Source organism: Vanessa cardui, chromosome 2 (assembly GCF_905220365.1).
Source record: "Vanessa cardui chromosome 2, ilVanCard2.1, whole genome shotgun sequence".
NCBI classification, from domain to species: Eukaryota; Metazoa; Arthropoda; class Insecta; order Lepidoptera; family Nymphalidae; genus Vanessa; species Vanessa cardui.
This window is the reverse complement of record NC_061124.1, coordinates 15489814-15515149: the sequence shown is the minus strand read 5'-3', so window position 1 is coordinate 15515149 and position 25336 is coordinate 15489814. Positions and strand designations below refer to the sequence as shown.

General features: G+C 32.6%; 1 protein-coding gene across 1 annotated transcript in view; it reads right to left on the bottom strand.

The window, feature by feature from the left end:
- Positions 1 to 226: 226 nt before the first annotated feature.
- LOC124542328 (neuroligin-4, Y-linked) overlaps positions 227 to 25336 on the bottom strand; it is a 145610-nt gene continuing 120500 nt past the window's right edge. The window contains exons 5-12 of the mRNA XM_047120300.1: positions 13431 to 13547; positions 12995 to 13120; positions 8335 to 8473; positions 7710 to 7922; positions 7214 to 7352; positions 3268 to 3419; positions 2732 to 2890; positions 227 to 2610 (exon numbers count right to left, since the gene is read on the bottom strand). Of these exons, the coding sequence (XP_046976256.1) occupies positions 1755 to 2610; positions 2732 to 2890; positions 3268 to 3419; positions 7214 to 7352; positions 7710 to 7922; positions 8335 to 8473; positions 12995 to 13120; positions 13431 to 13547 (1901 nt within the window). The 3' untranslated portion in view covers positions 227 to 1754. The remainder of the gene's footprint in view (positions 2611 to 2731; positions 2891 to 3267; positions 3420 to 7213; positions 7353 to 7709; positions 7923 to 8334; positions 8474 to 12994; positions 13121 to 13430; positions 13548 to 25336) is intronic.

The following is a 25336-nucleotide window of genomic DNA, read 5'->3' as shown; positions in this document are numbered from 1 at the left end:
GCAGCAGCAATGTTCATGGCCCGTGACGATCACTTTATCACAAATTATATGTATGTATCACTTTAAATATTTGCCAGTTCGCACTCATCTGATTTTCAGTGACGTCACTGTCAGTCGATAGTTATAATGTTCAAAGTACTTCTAGACAAAGGTTTATAGCACACGAATAAAACATATTTACTTTTTAATCGATTTTATTAAAAGTTTTTAGTCTGCATTAGTTTATTAATTCTTGTATCTTAACAGACTCAATATTTAATTCATATTTATAAACACAATATTGATGCTAGACAAAACACTTTATTGAAAACTCAACGCAAATTTAAATATACATTAAAAAACCGGTGTTTAATCAAGAACAAATTATTGTTTATAAAATAATATCCTTGGAATACAGATGATCATTTAATGGTAAAAACCGAAATAGCAAAAAATTGAATCTGTCCAACAGTTCATGTGAAACACAATAACCTGACATGAAAAACGAATGAAAAACTAAACATAACAACTAACCGAGGCGGAAACAATATCATCCTTCTATAAAAAAAATAGAGAAGTAAATTGTTGCAGACGATTTAAATTTGAATGTTAAAGAAAAATCGCATCAAACTGATACGAAAATTATATAGCTATAAACAGATTCGAAGTGGATCAATAAATGCAAAATTATAGATAAATATTTTCACAGAGTTATTAATCTAAAAAATTGCAGGTTTCTAATAAAATATTCAAAGTGAAGGTAGTTCAATAATTTAAGATATTCATTATAACACTGAGAGTTTCTATTTAATCAGTCAACGACAATGTCATTGTAAATCGAACAAGGATTAATGCATCATTACAACCTGTTATACCGTTAGCTAACTTTATTTACATATTTACAAAAACTATTGGTCCATCTATGTAAAAAATTAGAAGAAATTAATGCGAAAATTCAAATAAAATCTCTTTTGTTGAAATCTTTATAAGATCACATAAAATGTTTAAAGAATAAATGTAAACCGTAATAGGTACCACTGTTTAGTAGCGGTACAACTTCTGTACATTAGTTTCTAGCTTTTCGTTATTTAAAATTAAGTGAAAAATCGAAATAAATTATTATAATTATTATTGCTTACTTCTATAGCGTCAGTTGGTTGAAATTTTGGTGTTTCACACATAATTAATTCATTAGTTACTACGTATTTCCAATTTCCATACAATATTTCAATTATATTAACATTATGACTACATTTTAATTGGATTTGTTATTTATCAAACGTTTCTTCTATATATTAAATAAACTTCAAGAATTAACAAAACTTAAAATGTTTTTTATCGATTTCAGCGGCAGAAAGGGTTTTCAATTTAGTAAATCTTCATAATTAGGATGGATATGCGGCTGAGCCTCATTATTATATAATATTATGTACACAAACTTACAGTCTATATTCTATTTATATACAAACATTTACATCGAATACATCAATAACGTCCGGTACATCGTTAAACACTTCAATCAGATTTAGATTCACTATCAACTTTTATGGATATGGTAATAATATTACTTTAAATAGATTGTTAGTAACGTCACTCTCACTAATACTTTCAAGTCTTTTTAATTTGTCACTATTAACGCCTTCTAAATGCAAGCGCGTTTAAAGTCATATATAATCTGTAACGCACTTGAGAAGGTCCGGCGGGAGTCACACGATCTCGTCGTGGTGGACCACATCACTGCAACTGCCGGCGCGTTGCAGTCAGGCACGCTGGCGTCACACCCTCAACTCCTCCATTGTTACATTCGATTTCGCGTTCAGCTGAGTATTCTTCTTCGTCAGAGTACTAGTATTCATTATTTGCATTTGATGAGCTGATAACAGTGGCTGATTTTCTTGCAATTGGCCACTGGCTAGTGTATTTATGTTACTTTTTCCTATCTTAGGGGGTGGAGGGGCTCGAGGTAGAGTTGCCATACCTGCGACATTATTACTAGGGAGATCGGCAAACTCTGGAGGAGGTAGCTGATGGTGCGAGTGTGTATGATGATGACTTAAAATGGTAGCAGGGTCGTTTTTTAAACTCGTTTGGAAAGTCAGAGCCCCTTCCAGATCACCACAAATATTGTTCGGCATCTGGCCGTTCTCTACACGTTTTTTTAAATGCGAGCCATTGGCGTGTCCATCCTGACCATTCATTCTCGTCTTATCCCGCTGGTAATACACCCCAGCGAATATGAGAACGTTAAGTATGAGTAATGAACATCCAATGGCTATAGTTACACTCAATGCAGTCGAATATGCTGCAAAACCGTCTTCAGGGGGAGATGTTGTTGATCCATCAGTTTTATGAACTTCAGATATTCCAATAGTACTTTGAGTAACGGCACTTAACCCTACAATATTAAAGTTTAATGGCGATGTAACATTAATAACAGTCAGTAATGGAACTTTAGTAGCTACTCCAGAATCAGTTAACACCATTTCTGTAACTTTCTTGAAAGGTGGTGTAAATGTTTTTAACGTAGGTTGCAATGAAGATTCTTCATTTTCTAATTGATGGTGTGACTGAGGAACATCTTCTCCACCAGGTCGGTGGAGATCGGGTACTAAGTTTAACCAGAACGATAATCTGTGGGCAACACAATCACCTATTTAGTAGATGGATGGAAGAGTTTCATTAATTACGTTTTTTGTTTCATCTTTTCACAAAAGCAATTGATATGTAATTGATATATTTGTAAATTACTCACCTATGAGCCCGATAATGATTCTTTAGCTTCGACTTAATGTCAATATTTAAGTACTTTTTGTGCACGGCTTCATATGCAGTCCATTCAATATTCTTCATTCTTACCCGTTCCTGTCTGCCTGCTCTAATAGGATCACTTTCTTGTGCTTCATTTGGATTTCTGTTATCAATATTAAAAGTCATTATTTATTCGAACCGATTCACTATACATATAATTTAATTGGAGTGTCTGTTTGTAATAATAAAATAACCCTCTTTTACTCACTGGATATGTAATTATACAATGTAAATATTCCAAAATAACATTTTTTTACAATTTTTGTGTGTTTGTCTGTCTGTTTGTTTGTTCTGACTAATATCTGAAACGGCTGAACCGATGGCAGATAACTGATATAATAGGGAGTAACTTAGGCTACTATGATATTTTTTTTGGTGATATTCAAAGGCGTACAAAGTCGCGGGCACAACTAGTTGCACAATATAAAAGAATGAAACATTTTAAAAGGTTCGTTTGTAATTTTTAACACAATAGCTCACCCAGTCTTCGCGAAATTTCCCCAATATAGCATGACTGATTCCGACAGCGCCACTTCAGACTTTGTGTAGTTTCGAGGGAAATGTGCCAGTCCGCCGACTAGAGGTGCTCCAAATATGTATGGAAGCTCTTCACCATGAATACAGCCTTGACGCTGTAAGCGAAAATATTTATTGAATATAAAGTATTGTTAGATGAAAAATTTTACCCGATTCTTTTTAATAAAAAATGATTTATTGAAATATAAGAAATAACTGGTAGAATCTGAAAATCACACAAAAAATTTGCAATAATGATAATGTACTGAAACCAAATTAACCAAAACTTCCCATGTCAGAGGACAATTTCGTGGAATAACGAGTTATTTCGCAAAATTATATTATTTCCAAAAATTACAACTGCGAAATCGTATAATGCGAAAATTATATTTTTTACTTGAGAACAATGTGTCGTTTTAAAAATTATAATATTTTTTGTTTATTGAAATATTATGTAATAGGCATTCATTTTATTCAAAATAACCGTTGCGTAGCGTTTTATGCAAATTAACTATCTCCAGTTGTAAAATAAATTTGAGTAAAAAAATATTTTCATGTTTATTCCACCTCATATCGAATTTTATGGCAAATTTTATTAGAATCTGTAAAACTGTTCAAGCGTGCTAGCGTAATAAGTACGAATACAAACTTTCACATTTATAATGTTAGTAAAGAAGCATTGAAATTATGAAAAAATATATATTAAATATAAAACGAGAATTTACAAGGTTCAATATTTGACTTTCAGCTACGTTACGATTTTCAAAGGCAATATTAAAATATGAAGTAACATTTTCATATACCGTTCAAATGAAATACGGGAGCGATGATTTATTTTAAAACTTTACACATTTCCGATCAAAGAGGTTATTTTTATGTCTTTCCCTATTCAAAGACACATTGGAAGATGTATTGACAGTGTAGGTTATCTAAAGTACACAATTTATGGTGCATTTGAGATTTATGTTTCGTGGCTAATGTGTCGACCGATTTGAGGTAGCATGAGTAAACAACATTTTAATAGTGAAGTATTACTGACGGTAGATAATCTGTACCCAGTACATTCATATTTCATATAAGCACTCAACTCAACCATTTTTTGATCTGATTTGAGATACTTAAAATTAAAAATATTTTGAAAGGTGTACAAAATCTTACATTAGCTGTAAAAATAACATTAACTTCATCATATTATACATTATAAACTATCACTGTAATTGTGAAGTTTTGTTATACATAAAGAAATAAAGAGATATCAATTTGCAGTAGCATAAAGCCGACAAATGAAAAACCAAAGATCGAAAAGTTTTTCGATATAAATCTCCTGACCATAACATGTCATCAAACTGTTTAATTTAAAACTACCAATTAATTTCACACCAAAAATAACTGTGGAACAATTTCTTGATAATTATTTAAACAAAAACCTCGTTAAAATCGATGTAAACGCACCAACGGGTACTAAAATTATAACAAGCTAAAGCAAATAAACTATATTTAAAAACATATTTTGAGAAGCATAAACGTGAAATATATTGCTATCAAATACTAAATCTGAGTCCATAAAATTCAACTAAGCCGAAAACGTTGTCAATGTAGGCCAACACAATAAAAATCAATTCAAAAACTAGTACACGGAGCACGTAAATACAAACGAGCCGGTAATTTAGATAGGTAGCCTGACCACCTCATTGGCTCAGTATCTCGTTAGTAACAACAGCCAGTGGAGTGAGTAACTTGAGATATTCCGGTATATTAATAGCTCCCGCTAACAAACTAACCGCTTACGAAGACCGAAGTTTTACATAACCCAGACAATATCGATTCTCTAGATTTATTATTTGATTTAAATTACGAGTGAACTTTATGTATACAAATAAAAAGTAGTAGCGCAAAGTCATTTCAATATCACTTTTTTCAATTGGACCACATTGAAACGTGTTCTAATTTCGTCTTAATATTAATATTCGCCGATAAAGTATTTTATCGCGAAGATTCTAATGGATTGATTAATAAGTGTTTCGTTTAAAATTACCAAAATTTAATTGCTACTTGTAGCGTAATCGAAGTGTTTGATCGTGGAACTTTGGCGTGAAATAAGATTTTGATGATTAATATTCCAATGGTTGCCAGATAAGAATCAGGTCAATTTATTATACTTGCTTTAGCAAAAGTATTTATATTTTTTAAATTAATTCTATTTTCAAATTGTATCTGTAATTTTGTTTTGGTTTTCCATGCTGCTAATAAGGAATGAGTACATACGAGGAAGTTTGAAAGTTACACCGATAGCCCAGAAGTTATGTGGCATCATGGTATGGGAACGAGGAACATATTGTCAGGAAGTCCTTGAGCATGGATGTGGATGGATATAGAGGTAGAGGACAAGCCAAGAAACGATGCATGGATTGTGTGAAAGACGATATGGTTAGAAGTAATGTTACTTGTGAGAAGACGTCTGACAGAGATGTATGGAAAGAGAAGATATACTGCACCGATCGCAAATAAAATTTAGATAAGAGCAGGAGAATGACGATGATGATGATCTATAATTTTGTTTCCATAGACTTTTAATACGTTTTTATGGAGTTAAGTAAGTGGTCAAATATTTATTCAGATATTAGTAATATTTAGCAAAAATTAGCAAAAATCATAATCTACATAGGCATTTAAGATCGCATAATTTCTTAGAATGGTAAATAGCCTGGCACAGTAAACGCTTAATCTGAATAATAAATAGATTTCCTCTATAAAAAAGACCTATAAAAATTACAATACAGAATATAAATGAGAATCTTTACTGTTCCAATCATATTTTCTATTAAAAATTATTTAAATTTGATGCTATTTTCATTATATAAACATGTTGTCGATACAATAACTCTGCAAAATGACATTAAAAGAAAATCAATTCAAAAATTCGAACAGTAACTTATACAAGATATCGTTTAAAAAGTTATGTGCTAACAAACAAATAGAAATAAATTTTAAAACAAGACATCTTTTATCATTCAATATTTTCTGGCAACCAATAACCAAAGTTTTATCACGCTAGTTATGCTATGAATAAATAAGAAAGGAATTCAGACGATTATGCTTTTTGGCAAACCCGGTAAGAAAATAACGTTAACGGGCCAAGTTATGTCGCAAATTTCGAAAAGGCATCTTATATATGTCAGTTTGGACTTATATCGTAAATGGAGTATCGAATTTGGCAAGATTTCATTTTTGTATACAATTCCTAATGCACTTAATGAGTGTAGAACTTCATCCAATAGAAGTAAATCTGGTCTGCTTATTTTCGTGCTTATGATACACGAGGCTATCTGAACATTTCTATACGTTTTCGGTCCACGTTGATCAATTGTGTAAAACAAATATAAAATTCATTACATGAACATATTTTAGTTTGGGTAAGTTCCAAATTGCATTTTGGTATTCTAACTGGATAATCTGTTTACTGTTTCTATGTTATGAAGCGCTCATAAAACTTTTTGGGTATAAAATTGCATTGTTCGTTTTGGTAATGTTGCTATGTCTGTTTAATTTGCCACTGTTTACTCAGGCGATATAGTTTCATTATCATGGGATTCGGAGTCATCCTCTTACTTCTAAAGTGTTCAATAAAATCTGTATGAATATTATTACTTGCTCTTTCACGACCAAACCGCGGAACCGAATTTGATGAAATTTGGTATGAAGCAAACTTGAACTCCAAAAAAGGACATAGCTATTTTTCTAACTAACATATAAAAACCCTAAAACGAAAGCAAAACCGCGGCCCATTACTAGTACTATAATAAAACTAGATGTGATTTTTTGGAATTTGAACACTATCTTATGGCTTACTTGGTCCCAAAATTACTACGAAATACTTACTATACTTTCCATTTACTATTGAGAGTCTTACCTGAGGATAGTCTCCGTATTTAGTCTGATAGTCAAACACATATAGATAAGAGTTTCTTCTTAGAGCTGAATGAGTGTCCGCTGTCACAACCGTGGGAGCTACCACTTGTGCGTCACTCAAAGCCTCGAGTGTTTCGTCCCTGATACAAATTGAAGGGTTAAATTTATTTGTTCTTTTTTCATGGTTGGTTTACTATTAATTAATTTTGATATTGTAGCATATTACGATGGATTTTGTAGTAATTTAATAAATTATTTATTCCAAGGCTTAATTATTAGCATTCTTAATAAAATCAGGTTTAAAAGTATAAACAATTTTACCATCATTTCGACAGAATGTTGGATATGATTTATTTTTAAAATATAAGAAAAATAGAATATCTAAGTAATTAAAAAATGCAGCAGAATCTAGCCTTTACCAGTCACCATTTACAATATTAAATCACAACTTTTTTCCAATTTAAAAAGTATAGAATAAAAGTTTCAATATTATTTACCTTATATTAATAGGGTGCTGAACAGGTCTTTCCCAGTCCGTATACTCGTTAATAATTGTAGCCAAAATTTCCGAAAGGTGATAACTGTACGTGTTTCGTACAAATGATTTAAGGATCTTAGATCTTCGATCTGCTTCTATTCCATATTGAACATCATCTCCACTGAAAGCGAAATACGCTTCAGCTTTTGTTACACCCAACATCAGATCGTATCTGAAATGAAAATAAATATTAGGTTTCTTATCTTTAAATATATACCGATTTTTTCTTCTTCAATGCTATTGGAACGATCAAAGGCACACCGTTATAAGATAGAATCAAAGAAACTTTAGATCTTATCGGATGTAAAAATGTAAGCTAAACTTATTTGATTTTATCAATTGATAGTAGCTGTATGTATCACACTTGAAATTAATAAATTACGTATTTCTTTATTGCTTAGTTACGCTTTGTATGTAAGGTCAGTTATAGCAATGTTCTTAGACTAAAATTTTAATCTTCACTTCAACGATTTAATTTTTTCATAATGTTGTCCACTTCAAAAATCTTAGCGACAACATCAATGAATTATGCTTAGATCAAAATTACAAAATCAATAGATGTTTCATTACAAATATTAACTTACTTTGTTAGTTGTGCTATCGCACTTTTGCGCATCAGAACCGCATTGATAATATTTACAGCAGTCGCTCCTCTGCCGAGAGCAGCACGTGCCACCTGCCATTCATACCCTGGTTCCGGATTAATAAGCATGTCTCCGGTATCTAAGAAAAAAAAACAAGGTCAAGTTGTCGCGAGACGAGTCTGAAGATTTGAACACACTTCTTAGAATACGTGACAAGATAGCACATCACAACTCTTAAGATGTCACTTTCAAATAAACAAGGGTTTTCGTTTGTAATAGAGAACGAGCTACGAAATGGTCCATTGAAAACATGTCATCGATTTTAAATTTATATTTATATAATAAATGTCAAAGTAGCTCTGTCTGTCTGTCGACCTATCGCTCTTTCACGACCAAACCGCTGAATCGCATTTGATGAAATTTAGTATGCAAACTTGAGCTCCAAGAAAGGACATAGGCTACATTTTTTACCAAACACATGACAACCTAAAACCTGATCGAAGCCGCGGGCGACTGCTAGTATTTATATAAAGTAGCATAAACCATAGAAAACATAAATGTCAATAAAAAGACTAATACATTTCACTCGTTATCAAAGATTATTGTAAAGAAATATTCCATATAAACGAAGGTAAAAATTCTTGTACAACTTCGAAAAAATAATTCTCTTTGAAGCTAAAAAAAAGGAGAAGTGAGTACAAAATCAAAAGGATTCCTCGTTGAACGAACTGAGATAACTGAAAACATCGACGACACAAGGGAACGAGATGAGAAAACTTCGTGAGACAATTTAATAACGGAGCTCGGACGCGAACGGCTTGTCAACCGAGATATTCTGCGATAACAATCGGAGAATCCACAAAAACTATCAGTTTTAGATACAAAACATTATATCATAGTTCATTTGCACTTCATGTTTCTAAATCTATACGTGTAATAAAATTGGAATCTCTATTTTTTATATTCAAATAACCATTATTTACTGAATGCATTTTCATACGAGAGTTAGAGATACGATTTTTTTTTTCAATTTTTGTCCGTCTCTTTGTCTATTTATTCCGGCTAATCTCTGGAACATTTGAACTGATTTTGATAGGATTTTCACTGGCACATAGATTTGTGATAAGAGTAATTTAAGCTACAGCACTTCTTTTGATAAATTCATACGCGCGTGAAGTCGTCGCATAGCTATTAAAAAATAAAAAAGACAATGTAATGACCTACAATTGACTTTAGTGTATGTGGAAAATGAACAAAATTTATCATGACTACCATTAGTCTAATTCAAAGATCGATTATAAAAATCTTGGGGATCTGTTGTCAAAAACGCTTTCACTCAAATTGAGAATAATTATCCTCGCTGATAGGTTGAACGCACTCGACTTGCAAAACAATTTAACATAGTAAATTGAACACTCGATTGATCGAAATTTAACAACCTTAATTTTCATCTCTTCGAATCGCGCCCCGATGAGTAATCAAATGAAAGTATCATTACTTAATGGATATGCCTTTGTTTTCAATAATGTATTGTTCTTAGTAGACTTCTTTTTCATGACTTTTTATGTTCTGCTATACAAGAACTAAGATTTAATGGCAGTTATAGATTTTTAATTTTACCTCCCAGGATAATTTTATCCATGCAAGGACAGGAGTGGATTACTCTATTTTCAACAACAACAGTCTGTCAATTTCCCACTGCTGGGCTAATGCTTTTACTCTCTTTGAGGACAAGATTTGGAGCTTATTCCACCAAGTGATGTTTTCCATTGCCACCGAGCATGAAATGAATTATTGAAACGCATGAAAATTCAGTGGTGTTTGCCTGGGTTTGAACCCGCAATCATCGGTTAAGACGAACGCGCTCTAACCACTGGGCCTTTTTGGGCCTTTACCATGCGATTGATGCAAATTATTTTAAGTACGAAAAGAAACTAAAATTTGTCAACAATTATTAGTAGGCAAAATCTGAATATTATTTATATAGTATCCAGCGCATCATCTCGGCTTCGTTAGACTTAGTCCTGGTTGTATACTAATGCTACTATTGTGACCAAGTGAATGGAACGCGATTGTTTACCGGATTTACTTGACGTTTATGGTGATAGGAACACGGATTTGTCGCTATTGACTTTAGTTCGTCTTAACTGTAACTTTAAGTGATTGTTTTGTGGCAATTGATCATTTTATACCGTAAATACAATTTGAAATGGTCCAACATGAAAGGGCTAAATTTATATGTGGACATCATACACAATATATTTTTTGGAAATAGATGAAGTCATGAAACATTTTTTGTGATATACTTGATCGAGCATATGGGACACCTTATGGTAAATGTTGCTGCAAGAAATATTAATCATCATCATCATCAACAGCCTATTTTTGTCCACTGCTGGACATAGGCCTCTCCCAGTGCACGCCACTGTGGTCTTTCTCCGGCTACTCGCATCCAGCTCCTGCCTGCCGCCTTGCGTATATCGTCACTCCACCGTGCCTGAGGACGTCCTACACTACGTTTGCCGAGACGCGGTCTCCACTCTAGAACACGTTTTCCCCAACGGTTGTCGGTTCTACGACAAATATGACCAGCCCACTGCCACTTCAGCTTACTAATCCGGTGGGCTATGTCGATGACTTTGGTTCTTTGACGGATCACCTCATTTCTGATGCGATCCCTCAAAGAAATGCCGAGCATAGCCCTTTCCATAGCACGCTGAGCGACTTTAAGCTGGTGGACCAGCCTTGTCGTGAGTGTCCACGTTTCGGCTCCGTATGTCATGACGGGTAGGACGCACTGATTGAAGACTTTCGTCTTAAGGCACTGTGGGATCGACGATGTTAGGATTCGACGTAACTTCCCAAACGCTGCCCAACCCAGCTGAATTCTTCTATTCACCTCGTCCTCAAGGTTGTTTCTACCTAATCGCAGAGTCTGCCCGAGGTAGACATATTTTTGAACAACTTCGAGGACGGTACCGTGTATCGTAGTCGGTTCCGGTAGAACATGTTCATTGAACATGACCTTGGTTTTATCCAAGTTCATCCGTAGGCCGATACGTATAGAAGAATCAGCCAGCTCGTTCAGCATTTGTTGTAGGTCCTGCAGCGTTTCTGCCACGATGACGATGTCGTCTGCGAATCTCAAGTGAGAGATGTATTCGCCATTGATGTTAATGCCACGTCTTTTCCAGTTCAGCGTCTTGAACATATCCTCCATTGCATTAGTGAACAATTTGGGGGAAATAACGTCCCCTTGTCTCATTCCTCGATGCAATGATATGGGATTTGTTTGCTGATTCTGTACTCGGACGGACATGGTGGCAGCTTCGTAGAGACATCTCATCACTTGGATGTATCGCCAATCAACTTGGCGACGCTGCAGGGACTCCAGAACAGCCCAGATTTCGACCGAGTCAAAGGCCTTCTCATAGTCCACGAATGCAAGACACAGGGGCCGATTATACTCATGGGACTTCTGTATAATCTGCCGCACTGTATGGATGTGGTCTATGGTGCCGTATCCGGTCCGAAACCCGGCCTGCTCCGGGGGTTGGAATTCGTCGAATCTTCGCACAAGACTCTTGAAAACAGCTTATAGACGTGGCTCAGTAGGGATATGGGACGATAGTTCTTCAGCAGGGTTTTGTCTCCCTTTTTGAAGAACAGGACGACCACACTCCTACTCCACGCCTCCGGAGTTAGAAGAAATATTAACCATTGCTTATATTGCTATAATTAAGACTGCTATAGCCCTTATGCCAGTGACGGTGGCTTACTGACTCTTCAAACCAGAACACAACAATACTGAGTACTACTGTTCGTCTGGAGATTATCTGATGAGGGGGTCGGTACCTAGATGGTCTTGCACAAAGCTCTACTACCAACTATATACCTAGAAGCTAGCTTATAGGAGTAAGGTATTATAATAAAAAGTATGGAGGTTTATCATTGAGAAACTCCTAGTTGCTAGTTGCTTACTGAATGAAATAAAAATGGAACTGGATCGTCTCAAATCATTTCAAAATTAATGAACCTGATGAAATATCGTTTATATTAAAAAAATCGTTACACCTATTGAATTTGAAGAGGGTCTTAAATTCAATACAAATAAATGTATCCTCATAAAGCTTAAACTAACATAAAACTTTTTGTTTACTATTAACACGACGTGAATTGCTATAACTAAGTGAACATCGCATAATCCTTTGGAACAACAAAGTTGGGTAAAGGCAACTCAACAGAATTATCTTGTATTACGTAGTATTCCCGTCACGCTCTGTCCATTCGTACTACTTGCGAATTTCCTCAAACTTATTTCACTGTTTGTCCTTCAGCCACAGTTTGCTAACTGGACATTTCAACGGAGCATTTACTTTGGAAAAGTATATTTGTCTTCTCTATGACCGTTACATAATTTTTATTTATCATATTTATTATATACCTTATTTTATGATGTTATTATATGCTGAAGATACAAGACACTTTGAAAAAAAAATGTATATTCGTAAAAATACATCTACCAAATTTTTTAATTATAAATTAGACACAATACCTCGTATACTAATCACAGACCAGTTCTGAGAAATAAATACTATATTTTATGTAAGCACAATAATTTTAAACAACAATTGTAAATGTAAGTATATTTGTAACTTACCGATCACAACTCCATCAACACTGGGACCGAAGGCGTAAGCAAAGTCTGGAGCTTGAACGGGTGCTGACAATAAAGCCTCAAGCGGTCGTTCTCGTAAACATCGCAGCAACGCCGGTGGAGTAAGTTCTGTTATAAAAAATAGCATCATTATTTCAAAACAAAAACGTTCATATTCTAGTTTCGATCAATTGCCATCAGGCAGGTTGAAACTAACAAATTCACGTTCATTGACGACCCTTGTATTTTATTGTTGTGATATTTAAGCTTGAACGACTACTGGCTGATAAATAGAAATAAATAGTCTTTTAAATTATAACATGTGACGAAAAACAAAGATAAATAAAACGAGCGCAAATATTAGACAAAATTTAACATTGAAAGCACTGAGAGAGTGCTGTCAAGATGTCTCAAATCAAACAATCCTAAATTTGCTTACCAGGAGAGCAGTTGGCGTGAGTGGCGACTATCTCTGAGTACTTATTTGGGTCAGCCACTAGTGACCAAGGACTTAAACCTGATCCTGACATTAAGATGGCTCGGTGGAAGAGCAGACCTGAAACAAAGATGGCGTAATTAATGCGGTCCAACTTCGGATTAAAATCGATTCTTCATTTCATGTTTAAATGGTCACTTATAAATTTTTTGTCCTTAATGAAAAAAATAGAGTATTTTTATGAATAAATGATATTGATGAAAACGTAATAATAATAACGACTTTAAACTTGAATTTGTCGAGTATATTTAACTAAGCATTTATGGACTGTTGCTTCAGTTAATTTAATGAAGATTTGATGATAAAGATGATTTTTTCGATGAAGATGATCTTTAATTAACACACGCTCTGTACATATAAACTATTCTAAATGTTGGGAAATATTACGTCATTATATTTTCCAATACCTCGACACCAAACCAGTAAAAATCAAAATAAACTTTATTCAAGTAGGCTTTTACAAGCACTTTTGAATCGTCATTTGATAATTAAGTGAAGCTACCCCCGTTTCGAAAATAGTTTCTACCGAGAAGAACCGGCAAGAAACTCACTAGTTACTCTTTTTCAACATTTAAAAAAATACAATCATAGTAGTTAAATACAATTATATATGTATGTATTGCCTGGAAGTCAACGGGTAATAATTACAAGCTTTTTTATCATCTACAAAATCTTGTATCGAATAATATGGCTTTTTTTAATAATGTATTTTTTTATAAACGATTTGAATTTAGAAAGGGAAAAGTCTTAGAAGTCCTCAATAATTTTTAAAATTATTGAGGACTTCTAAGATATTTTGGGATATGGAATATCACAAAATATATATTATTCTACCGATGGTTTATAAATTAATGTTGTGTGTATATTTGTGACTCAATCATGCTCAAACAACTGGACGGATTGTAATGATATTTCGTATAAATTTCCATAATTCCACGAATCGGAATATGAAATATTAGATTTAGTGCCCAATGAGTGAAACTTTATCAATCAATCTACATCAGCTGACAAAGGGATGTATTTTAAAATAGCAATAGAACCCCAGTTTAAATGTCTAAAGACTGTACTTGATTTTGGTTAAAAAACTAAATCCAAAAGCATTGCGAAAACTTTAGCGGGTAAGTCAAAACACAATTTTTTATGGAATATACGTAAGCCGACACTTGCTAATGGACCATTTCATGATAATAATCCACTATCGTTCATATTCATATTAATAATAATAATATTACTAACACACAAAATCAAAATAAACTTTATTCAAGTGGGCTTTTACAAGAACTTTTAAATCGTCATTTAACAATTAAGTGAAGCTACCACCGTTTCGGAAAGTAGATTCTACTGAGAAGAACCGGCAAGAAACTCAGTAGTTACTCGTTTTCAACATTAAAAAAATACAGTCATGTTTGTTAATACAATTTTTGTATCACAAAGAACTTATGTACATAATTTGTTTGCTATGCCTGCCGTATTATGTAAGTATTGGGTTTTTACAGTAGCAACAATGGTACAAATATAAGCTATCCCTTACATTGCCGATACAACACCGTGATGGGCAACTGATACGTCATTTGTGCCTGTCTCGTCCTTCAAGTGTTCCACAATTATATGAATTTGTAATATGTTATTGATTTGTTAGGCTTAAAAATAGTCCAATGACGTAAACCTCCTGTTTGATGATGCGTGAATTAAAAATATTATTTCATTAAATTTAATCCCGAAAAAAAAACAAAGCGTTTAATTTACTATATTAGCGTGATTAATATTGTAGTAATAAGTCCATTTCAATTATGATTAAAGTCTTTGTAAGCTGTACCAAGATCGCTTAAGTTGTAAAATTATGTTTAAATTTATTCGAGGATATTTTTCCCTTGAAAAATATTATATTTTTCGTCCATGATTTAAAGTAATTTACTTTTTTGAAATTGTTTTATTAAGCCTTGTCGAAACATAAAGAGTTTCCTTTGAAGTTTTATTAGTTAATTACACGTTTTATATTATTTTTTGAATATTTTTCTTAAATGATAATAAAAAATTCATTAAGTAGCCACGCCTTTGATTGATTAATTTACAAATTGTACATTACAGTGATTGCTCGGTTTTTTTGATCAAGAAGTTGGTAAGCCTTCTGAGAAGTAAGATTTCAGTAAGATTCTGATGAGCTGCGAGGTATAGAATACATAAATCAGGTTTTATAACAATAGGCAGCTTTATTATAAAGCAAAAATAGCAGTTCCTGAGTTTAATGCTATGAGTGAATAAAAAAATATAAGAAATGTAAAATAAATACATTGTAATGGCACAGAAAATAGACCGAACTTTAATCAATTATAAATAGGTTATGGAGCCGAGATGGCCCAGTGGTTAGAACGTGTGCATTTTAACCAATTATTGCGGGTTTAAACCCAGGCTATGACCACTGAATTTTCATGTGCTTAATATGTGTTTATAATTAATCTCAAGCTCGACGGTGAAGGAAAAAATATCGTGAGGAAACTTGCCTGTGTCTAATTTTGTAGAAATTCTGCCACTTGTGTCTTCAAACAACCCGCATTGGAACAGTGTGGTGGAATATGTACCAAACCTTCTCCTCAAGGGCAGAGGAGGCCTTAGCCCAGCAGTGGAAAATTTACAGCCTGTTGTTGTTGTTGTATAAGAAGGTTCTTATTTATCCTTCGTGAAAATCATGTATCATACACCATGCAATACTATTTATCATGTATGTTAAGATAATTTCTATCTTCAATTTCGTAGTTCACAATAATATGAATATGAATTGAATTGATGTCATTAAGCGGTACATCAAATAAAACTCTAATAGGTACTAAAACTTTTCTAAAACTTAAATGAAAAAGTTACTTTGTTTTGCCGACGTCAGCAGTACAGTTAGCAAAGTATATATTTGCAAACAAAGCAAAATAGAAATTTCAGTGAAAAATCCGTTAAAGAAGTGAAATATTTCTTCGTCTCTTTTATTTGTTGTCAAAGAGCTGACCTACTGTAGTTTTATCTTTAACCGGAAATATATTCTTTGAAAGAATAACAATTTTTTATAAAAGTTTCGAAGTCAAGGTAAAAAATATAAAGAGGTTATATATATTTAGAATAGAATGATTCATTTAAATTTTTACTCATTTTAAATTAAAATAGTTCCTTTCATAAAAAATCGATCGATCGATCGAAACTCGATAAGATCTTCTCAGTAGGCAGAATTCTGAGCAATTCTGCTTGTGTTGGAATAAGCAAGGTATTATTACTTGCCTTAAGTACCTTTCGTCAGTGTTCAAGCAATGTTCTGGCAATGTCCACTCCAAAAAAAGTATGGCTATGAAACCTTATAGGTGTCTCACCTATGATCTCCTTTTACCATTGGGCAGGAGAACTCATCGCATAGCGGCTGGATATTTTGCAACCTTTAAGCCGTAGGTTAAGAAGGGCCTGAGAGCTCCCAAGAAAAAGGTCAGTAAAATATTTCTGGTCTTCTACTTTTGGGTTTGTTCAATGTTTTTCTAGTTATTGCATGTGCAGTGGGGGTAAAAAAAGGTTTGCCACCTTAAGATCTAATTTCGTTTGCTTAGTATGAGCGATGATCTGCTTTACCGATCGAAAATGACTACATTCATAAATTTTTATAAATAAAAAAAAACCGCCTTCAAAAATGAACTAAAAAGAAAAAAATAATCAGTTACATCCATATCCAATTTACGATTTTTTAATCACCTCTCAAAGTCGGTGCCAAGTGCCAACATTGCTAATATATATACATAATACATACATACAAAAACTAAATCTATTTATTGTATAGATGACACCATTAGACAAACCTTACTATCGATACAAATTACATGATTTCAATGTAGGAATTTATTTACTTTGTTGGCACCGACTTCAAAAGGTGATTAAAAAATCGTAAATTGGATATGGATGTAACTGATTATTTTTTTCTTTTTAGTTCATTTTTGAAGGCGGTTTTTTTTTATTTATAAAAATTTATTTAATGCTTTTCAGTGTTGTTTTGTTATTTATAATTACAATTGGTAGTGTTTGTCATTCACTTTATTATACTCAGTACATTTCGGCTTTCGACTCTAAACATAACTCAACGCCGTTTCAATATGATGTGGACTTCAACTCAAATTAAGCGTTACCTAAGTTATAATAGCCTAATGTTAACTGCTCATCGCCAATTAGACAATACCATTTTTCCCGATGCAATGCCGTTAATCATTGAGGAATTCTCCTGGTAATCCACCATCAGCTAGACTTCATCATAGGCATGTTTACTAACATCAATTGCTTGACGACTATCTTAAAGAAATAGAACTAAACTCGTAAAATAGTTACTTACTAATAGGTTCTGATTACCAGTTGTGGTCTTTATCATCAGTTCCACTTCATCAAATGTCACTTTTCGTGAGCATATGACCAAGGCACTTTGAATAAAACCGAAATCACTATAGGTGTGCCTATAAAATTTGAGGAGTTCCCTTGATTTCTCCAAGATCCCATCATCAGATCCTGATCTCCTGACAATGGGACCACCTGTAAAACATGCCCTTTCAAACAAAAAAAGAATTGTCAAAATCGGCCCAGCCATCTTCGAGTAATTCGGTAACATACATAAAAAATAAAAAAAAAAAAAAAAAAAAAAAAAAAGGCCCCGACGAATTGAGAACCTCCTCCTTTTTTTGAAGTCGGTTAAAAAGGCACTAAGAGTTTAAGACTTGACAAAGGAATAAACTTTAAAACTGACGAAGGTTTTCTTACTCTTTCTGTATTTATATACATACATAAAAAACTCTTAATTTTATGTGTCTATGGGGTTATTATATAAGCACTTAGTAGTTACAATTGATTTGATTTAAAAGAATTTCAAAATTCGATCTCTAAAAATCCTCAGTCCAATTTCAATGAAACTTATTTGACGCGTAAATATTTACAGGTAATGGCGCTTTATTTTATTTTATACTGCAAATAGCTTATTAACTTTTCATTCCAACTTAATCTTTATTTAATTGATATAGCGAATTACATGAAAATCTGTTTTATATTAACGAAGTTACATGACTGTAGATATTAATAAAAACCCTCGTTAAAGTATACTTAAATAAATGACACTGGTTTTATATTAAACCACATGCACACGTATTTACGTATAAAATTCATGATATTTTAACCAATCGTAGCGGTTTACATAAATCAACTCGATATTATTTATTTTGTGAAATGAAATTTCACAATGAATTGAATTGTTACCGAAATTATAAGCGATATTTTTTGTGATTTTATAAATTACTTTTTATACTTTGTAGTGGGCTTTGTGCAAGCGTACCTGAGTTAGTATGCGATGCAAGAAACGGTTAATATTTCTTACAAAATAAATGTCAAAATTGCAGTGGCCACTAAAACTTAGGTAGTCCATTTGTCAAAATATAGATATTTTTTAATCATTATTCGTTCCAATTTTGTTCGTTAAATTAATTTTTTTTTAATATTTATATTTTTCAGGAAAATTTGTTTTTTTATGAAATAAATGAAAATATATTTTTATTTGAAATTATGAAAAGATGACTGCTTAATTTCCAAGAAATGTTATCATTAGGTAGTTTCCGTAGAGTCAGTCACCAGTTCAATCATATAAAGAACTCACCATATCAAGAGAAAGAAAAAAAAAGACACTACATTTTAAATATATAGATAAACTGAACCCACGGTTTCGTCCACTTAAAATTAAATTTGTGATGAAAATGCATTAAAAATGTTATATCCTTGGAGTACAAGATTGCTTCATTTTAGCTTCATTAAAATTAGTTTATTGGTTTTACCATGACAGACAGACAGCAACGGATATTTAAATAATCAAAGGTTATATGTATAACCTTAAAAGTTGTTCGTCGTGTCGATGATATTTAAGTTAAATGGGGTGCAACCGAACGTTAAGTGTCTAGGGCTAAGAGGAATTTTGGAATTTCAATTTCATTTTGAAATTTCATCCGATTGCGCCCATTGAAGTTTCGCTTCAAAAAGAAGAACTATTTTAAATGGAATCAAGTCTGTATCGTAGCAGTCGGACGAGCTAGGCAAAACTAAGTTTAAATTAAAATGTTTTACGGTAATTTTGAGTTTCAAAGACTTTGTCCTAACCTCGTTATGTACTGAAAGGCTGTGTGCGGTCAGACGAAATGCGACTCCATATCTCATACATCAGTATGTATGCCTCTTTCTAAAAATTCCATTTATTCAACTTGGTTTTATCGCATGCTAAATATTCTTTGTATACCATTTAATGTCAAGTATTAATTAATTACTATCTTTTATTCGAATACTTCATAAATGATATGAATGAATGATAACTTTCAATTATTGGTTCATTGGTTGGTAACCTTTTAAAGATGATTTTATGAAAATACTGTTTAAGTACGATCTTACTTAAACTTATAATGAAAGACGACAAAAAATATTGTCGTCCTCCATTAAAAATTTTAGAGAAAAAAAATATTTTTTTTTATAAGGAAACGTAACGAAGAGGAAACACGCTCAGTGAGTGAGCAAGTGCTCAAAATTATTCCATGTACTAAAACTGTAATGTTACCAACTACAGACGTGTGTGCAAAATTTCAGCTCAATCTGTTGGGAAGAACTGTTATAAAATTTCGTTGCAAAAGTTGACTCACACAGACAGATAAAAGTTAGTCGAAGAATAATTAGTAATTCTCTAGGAAAATATTACATAAAATAAATTTTATATGACATTTTAATTTTTCATTGGATATTTTTAATTCGTGCATTAAATAGCAAAAATACAATAGGTTCGGTAGTAGTGTGTTTCATGCAGACCGGGATAAGATTCTATAAAGTCTATAGATCACAACGGAACCAGCTTTATTTATTGTTGTAACTAGCGTAAATAATTCTGATATAATACCAAAATCGTACAATATATACCAAGTGAGTTGGATCCCATAAATTAAGTACAAGAATAGTTTTGGTAACATTGCCAACCATCGTAAATTATTTAGTACAGAAAGAAACAAAAAATAGTAATATTCAGTATATCTTTACGAACACAATCACAAATTCTTTGTTTAGAAAAGAGTAAAATAACCAAAAAATATGAAATTCTCATAAACGACGCGTCATAAATACTACTCGTTGAAATTTTCCAATAGAGCATATGTATGTTTCGATTTGAAAACTCATTTCAAGAAAACACTTGGAGTCCTCAAATAAACTACTTGATTTTCCAAATAGAAAACGAAATGAAATTGTATATTAATAACGAAATGAATTAATTAATATATAATTCACAAACATTTCGCAATTGTCCATGAAAGTTATTGTATTTTCATTTGGCTTACAAAATTTTATTAACAAATTATATCTTGGAAATGGCAAACTTGAATGTTATCTAACGATCGTGATTTCCATTTGTCCCTATTTATGTCGATAACTAATTAAATGTTGATAATGAAGGTAGATAACAGCTAAACGAGAATACCTTAGTTTATAGGAAGTTATTCGTATATGCTCTATGGGTTTGGGGATAACAACCTAGATACTTTTGCTTTAAGAAATATTAACCGTACTTTATACCGCCGTGGGACTAACAACCCTAAATAAGATGGTATGTCCATTTTGCCAGACCAAAACATAACATAATTGTTTGGAACTAGGTTCACTTGCACAACTTGCCTGCCAAACCGTGCAGGATTTAAATTATAGTTCACAATTTTATTCTGCCAAAACATTTATGAGACTAAGTTGGGATTTAAATCCAGATACGTTTAATCTGCCTCTGCATTCGCAATCTAACAGATCAACTTGGCAATTAGTTTGCCAATAATAACTTCAATAAACATAAAAATATAATCGAGAAAATATTAGCTTCATTTAATTTAGCCTATTACTTGTAGAAGTACAATAATCCCCTTGTAACAATAAGACAAATCCATAATTAGTTAGAGTAACCGGACACTGTGTCAAATGTCAGCTTGCACGCTGTACTCATACATTTCACGTCGCTACTAGTCTAGATTATCATCGGTTAAACGTGTGTGATGACGCCTATGTATCTTCATTTAAAGAATCATTTACTTCATAGGAAACTATTGAAATGGATTAAAATCCACACTTATCCTTTTAAGAATACCAGTTTTGGGCATCTTTGTTTGATTTTCTGTGTTTAAAAGAGTTACTCAGTGAATATTATTTATTTAACAGACTCATTAGTTGTGTAATTGAGGCTGAAGATTTTGATAAAAATATATTATGGATTAAAATTCCAGACGGTAAAAACTCAGTAAAGTGTTTTATAAATTTCAAGCTGATAGTGTTACTCTCCTGCTTCCCTTTTCTAGCCCTCAAAGTCCAATATAATCGGAATGGGATATCGGTCTTACGGCGTGAGAGTGTAACATCGACAATTTCTTAACTCCCGATTCAGAATGGGCAAATCAAAATGTAATAATTAGTTCTACAAGCTGCTTGACTAATGTCACCTAATAGTAACTAATTTGGGTTTGCTGAATTTATTTATAGAGTAATTTCCACATGACATAGAAAGACTGTAGTCCTCATAAACATGTAGCGGTCCAAATCACATCAGCCACTAAAATATGCAGTGTTGCGTAAACCGCTTGCATAAATTCTGATATTGCTCCAACATTTGATTCAGGTTAGATTTCATTATCTCGCGCTATCACGTTATGAATTTGAAATTCAATACACGAAAATACGAAAAAAATACATAGCGCAAAAATTTAAATGTTATTAAAAAGTGTTTCAGATTTTTTTCGAATCTAAATTCATTTCCACACACACATCTGTATATTATTCTTTGTTCAACTTTGACCTAATTCCACAATCTCAACTCGTATCCAACTCTTTACAAAAATGTAATTTACTTTATGCAGAATAACGCTTATATTACAGCGATGAACTGAGAGATGCTTAGTAAAGCATTCTCTTAATACAAAACGTATCATTTATTGTTCTCGAAAGCAGGTCCTATATAATACCCATTGTGCGTTTGGTATACAGTGAGGTATTTGTGAACCCATGGCGATATAATGTAATTATAGTTTCAGATGACTGCTTATTTTAATTAGTGAATATGTCTCCTTTATATTGTATAATATACAATTTTATTTACAAAATGTTTGGACATAGTGAAATACGTTAATACATTGGTAAAGAAGGCATATTGTTCAATACAAGATTATACAGTGGATAAAGAATTTGACTTCCAAGCAGTGTGTATGATATATTATATATATATAGTATTTAAATAATATGGCTCTATTTTAAAATGTTATTAAAGAGTAATTACTGAGTTAGCTGACGGTTCTTCTTGGTAGAATCTACTTTCCGAACCGGTGGTAGCTTCACTTAAAATAGTTGTTAAATAACGATTCCAAGATGCTTGTATTTATTTATACCTACTTCAATAAAGTATATTTTGACATTGATTCTTTGATTTTGAGCCTCGATGATCACTTAGATCATCAATAACGAGTATCATTGTTGTTATTAATTCATTGATATCAGAAAATCGAAGATCGAATCATTTGTGATTTAGCATCTTTGTTCGGGAAATCATAATTAGTAATCGGTTTACCCTTAGATTAAAGACGTGACTTGACTATATTGGAAGAGGTTCTGTTTTGAGAGGCTTCGTAATCAGGTAATGATTTAATACGTTATGAGTCTTATAAATTATAAGATAACGCAACAATTATGTTCGTAATTAAAACAAATATGTAATATTTGAGCTGAGATGGCCCAGTGGTTAGAACGCGTGCATCTTAACCGATGATTGCGGTTTAAACCCTGGCAAGAACCACTATATAGTGGTTTTTGCTTAATTTGTGTTTATTGAAAAAGGAGGCTTTATCCCAGCAGTCAGAAATTCCCAGGCTGATGTTACTTTACTTTACTTTTACTTTATATAATATTAAAAAAAAAGAAAGGAAAAACTGACTAGAAGATGTCTGTGTAAAATGGTGATATTTTTAATTAATTTGAGAACTGGAAAATGGAAAAATGGGTACTGTAAAATATATTAATCACTAGCGATCCGCTTCGCACGAGTGCAATGATATGAGATCACAGTACTTCTAAAATTATTATCAGTGTTTCTTTACTAAATTGTCCACGTATCATATATAAAAATCTTTTTCTCGAATCACTTTATCTACTAAAAAACACGGCATCCACACATAGGGATATAGGGACAGAGAAAGCGACTTTGTTTTTTACTGTGTAGTAAAAATTCTATTTTTTAATAAGTATTCTTCATATAAGCGTGTTCCCCTTCTCTTACAATCTGGACGTCTTCAAACAAGGTGTAAAGAGGCATCTTGGGGGCTGGCATGGTGAGGGCGTCTAGTGCGACTGATTCTACCGGACTGTACTGGTAGTCATCGGCACGTGAATCGGCAGTCTTTGGACTTTACTTCCACTTACCATCACGTGCCAACCCGAAAAATATTATAAGAAAAGCCAAAATACTTAGCTTATGAATTGAGACATTATATCCCTAGTGCCTGTAGTTACACCGACTCACTCAAACTAAAACAAAATATTGCTGTTTCGCTGCAGAATTTATGGTGAGTGAGTTATCCTAGATGGGCCCGCAGAAAGCCAGACCGAGTATTTTATGCATATGATTGCAAAGAAATACTGAACAAACATTGCAATCAAGATAATAATGGGAGCTGATTATTATTGAATCGAATGCTTTTGTAACAGGTTAATAAAAGAGAGAGATAATTATAAGGGTTGCGCGTTATTGGGATAAATGTTGTGTTGAATTTCCGTAATTATCATCCTTTTGACTTTATTCAGAGTATCATCGACAAATATTTTAACATTAAAACATAATTAGGATTATAATTAAGGACATATAAAAACGTAACAGCTAGAGAACCAATATATAATATGATTTTATTTTTTAATACACCTTAATTTTTAAATGCAAAACTTTTACGTTAGACCACTGGTACTGTAACAAATGTTAACGATCACTTGACAATACTACTGATCTTTGCAGCAAAGATGTTAGGTTCTTTGTCAAACTCAAAACTATATTCTATATATAAGTATTGCACTTGCTTATTGTCTGTCAAAAATGTGACACCAATGAACCTGTGATACTAATTCACACGTTTTTCAAACAAAGTAAAGTAGTAATCATTAAATTCGTCAAAAAACACAAAGAAAAAAACATTCTGTATCCACATTCCAACTTTAGAGATAATGTTTTAATAAATACTACCTCTGCATTTAACTGATAAACTGAATTATATTAATCAAAATCAGTAAAGAAATAATTCAACTGTGTTCTTGATCGCTGCAATTGTGATTTGTATACATTGTGAACTCAGCTTTAATATTACATAGAAAACCAGTAAGAACTAGATTTGTGTCAGATAATCACAATAACTGTTTCGGACGTAAAATTTGAATGTTAAAATCTGCAATGGTTACAAAGAGCACAAATATTTAATAAAACGTTTTTAAAAGTAGGTCAGAAATGTTAAAACGAAATAGCTTTTTCTAGTACAATATTTCTTTAGTACTTGGGTTCTTGAGTATTCATAAAAGTTAATCTAGGTCTAGAGAGCTTAGCTGGGATCTTAAAATAGTAGACTAAGCTAAAAACAACTGTATAATTTGTGTTTCGTTCCAAATTTTAACATTCATTTAGCCTTGTGTTTCGTTTTGTTCCATACTTATCATCTTTTATATCAATTTAATCTCTGTTGGGATTCTATATTTAAATCTGAATATGATATCATAATTTTATGTCACCCAGTTACAGGAACTTTTAAGCCAAAGTCGTGGGCTCC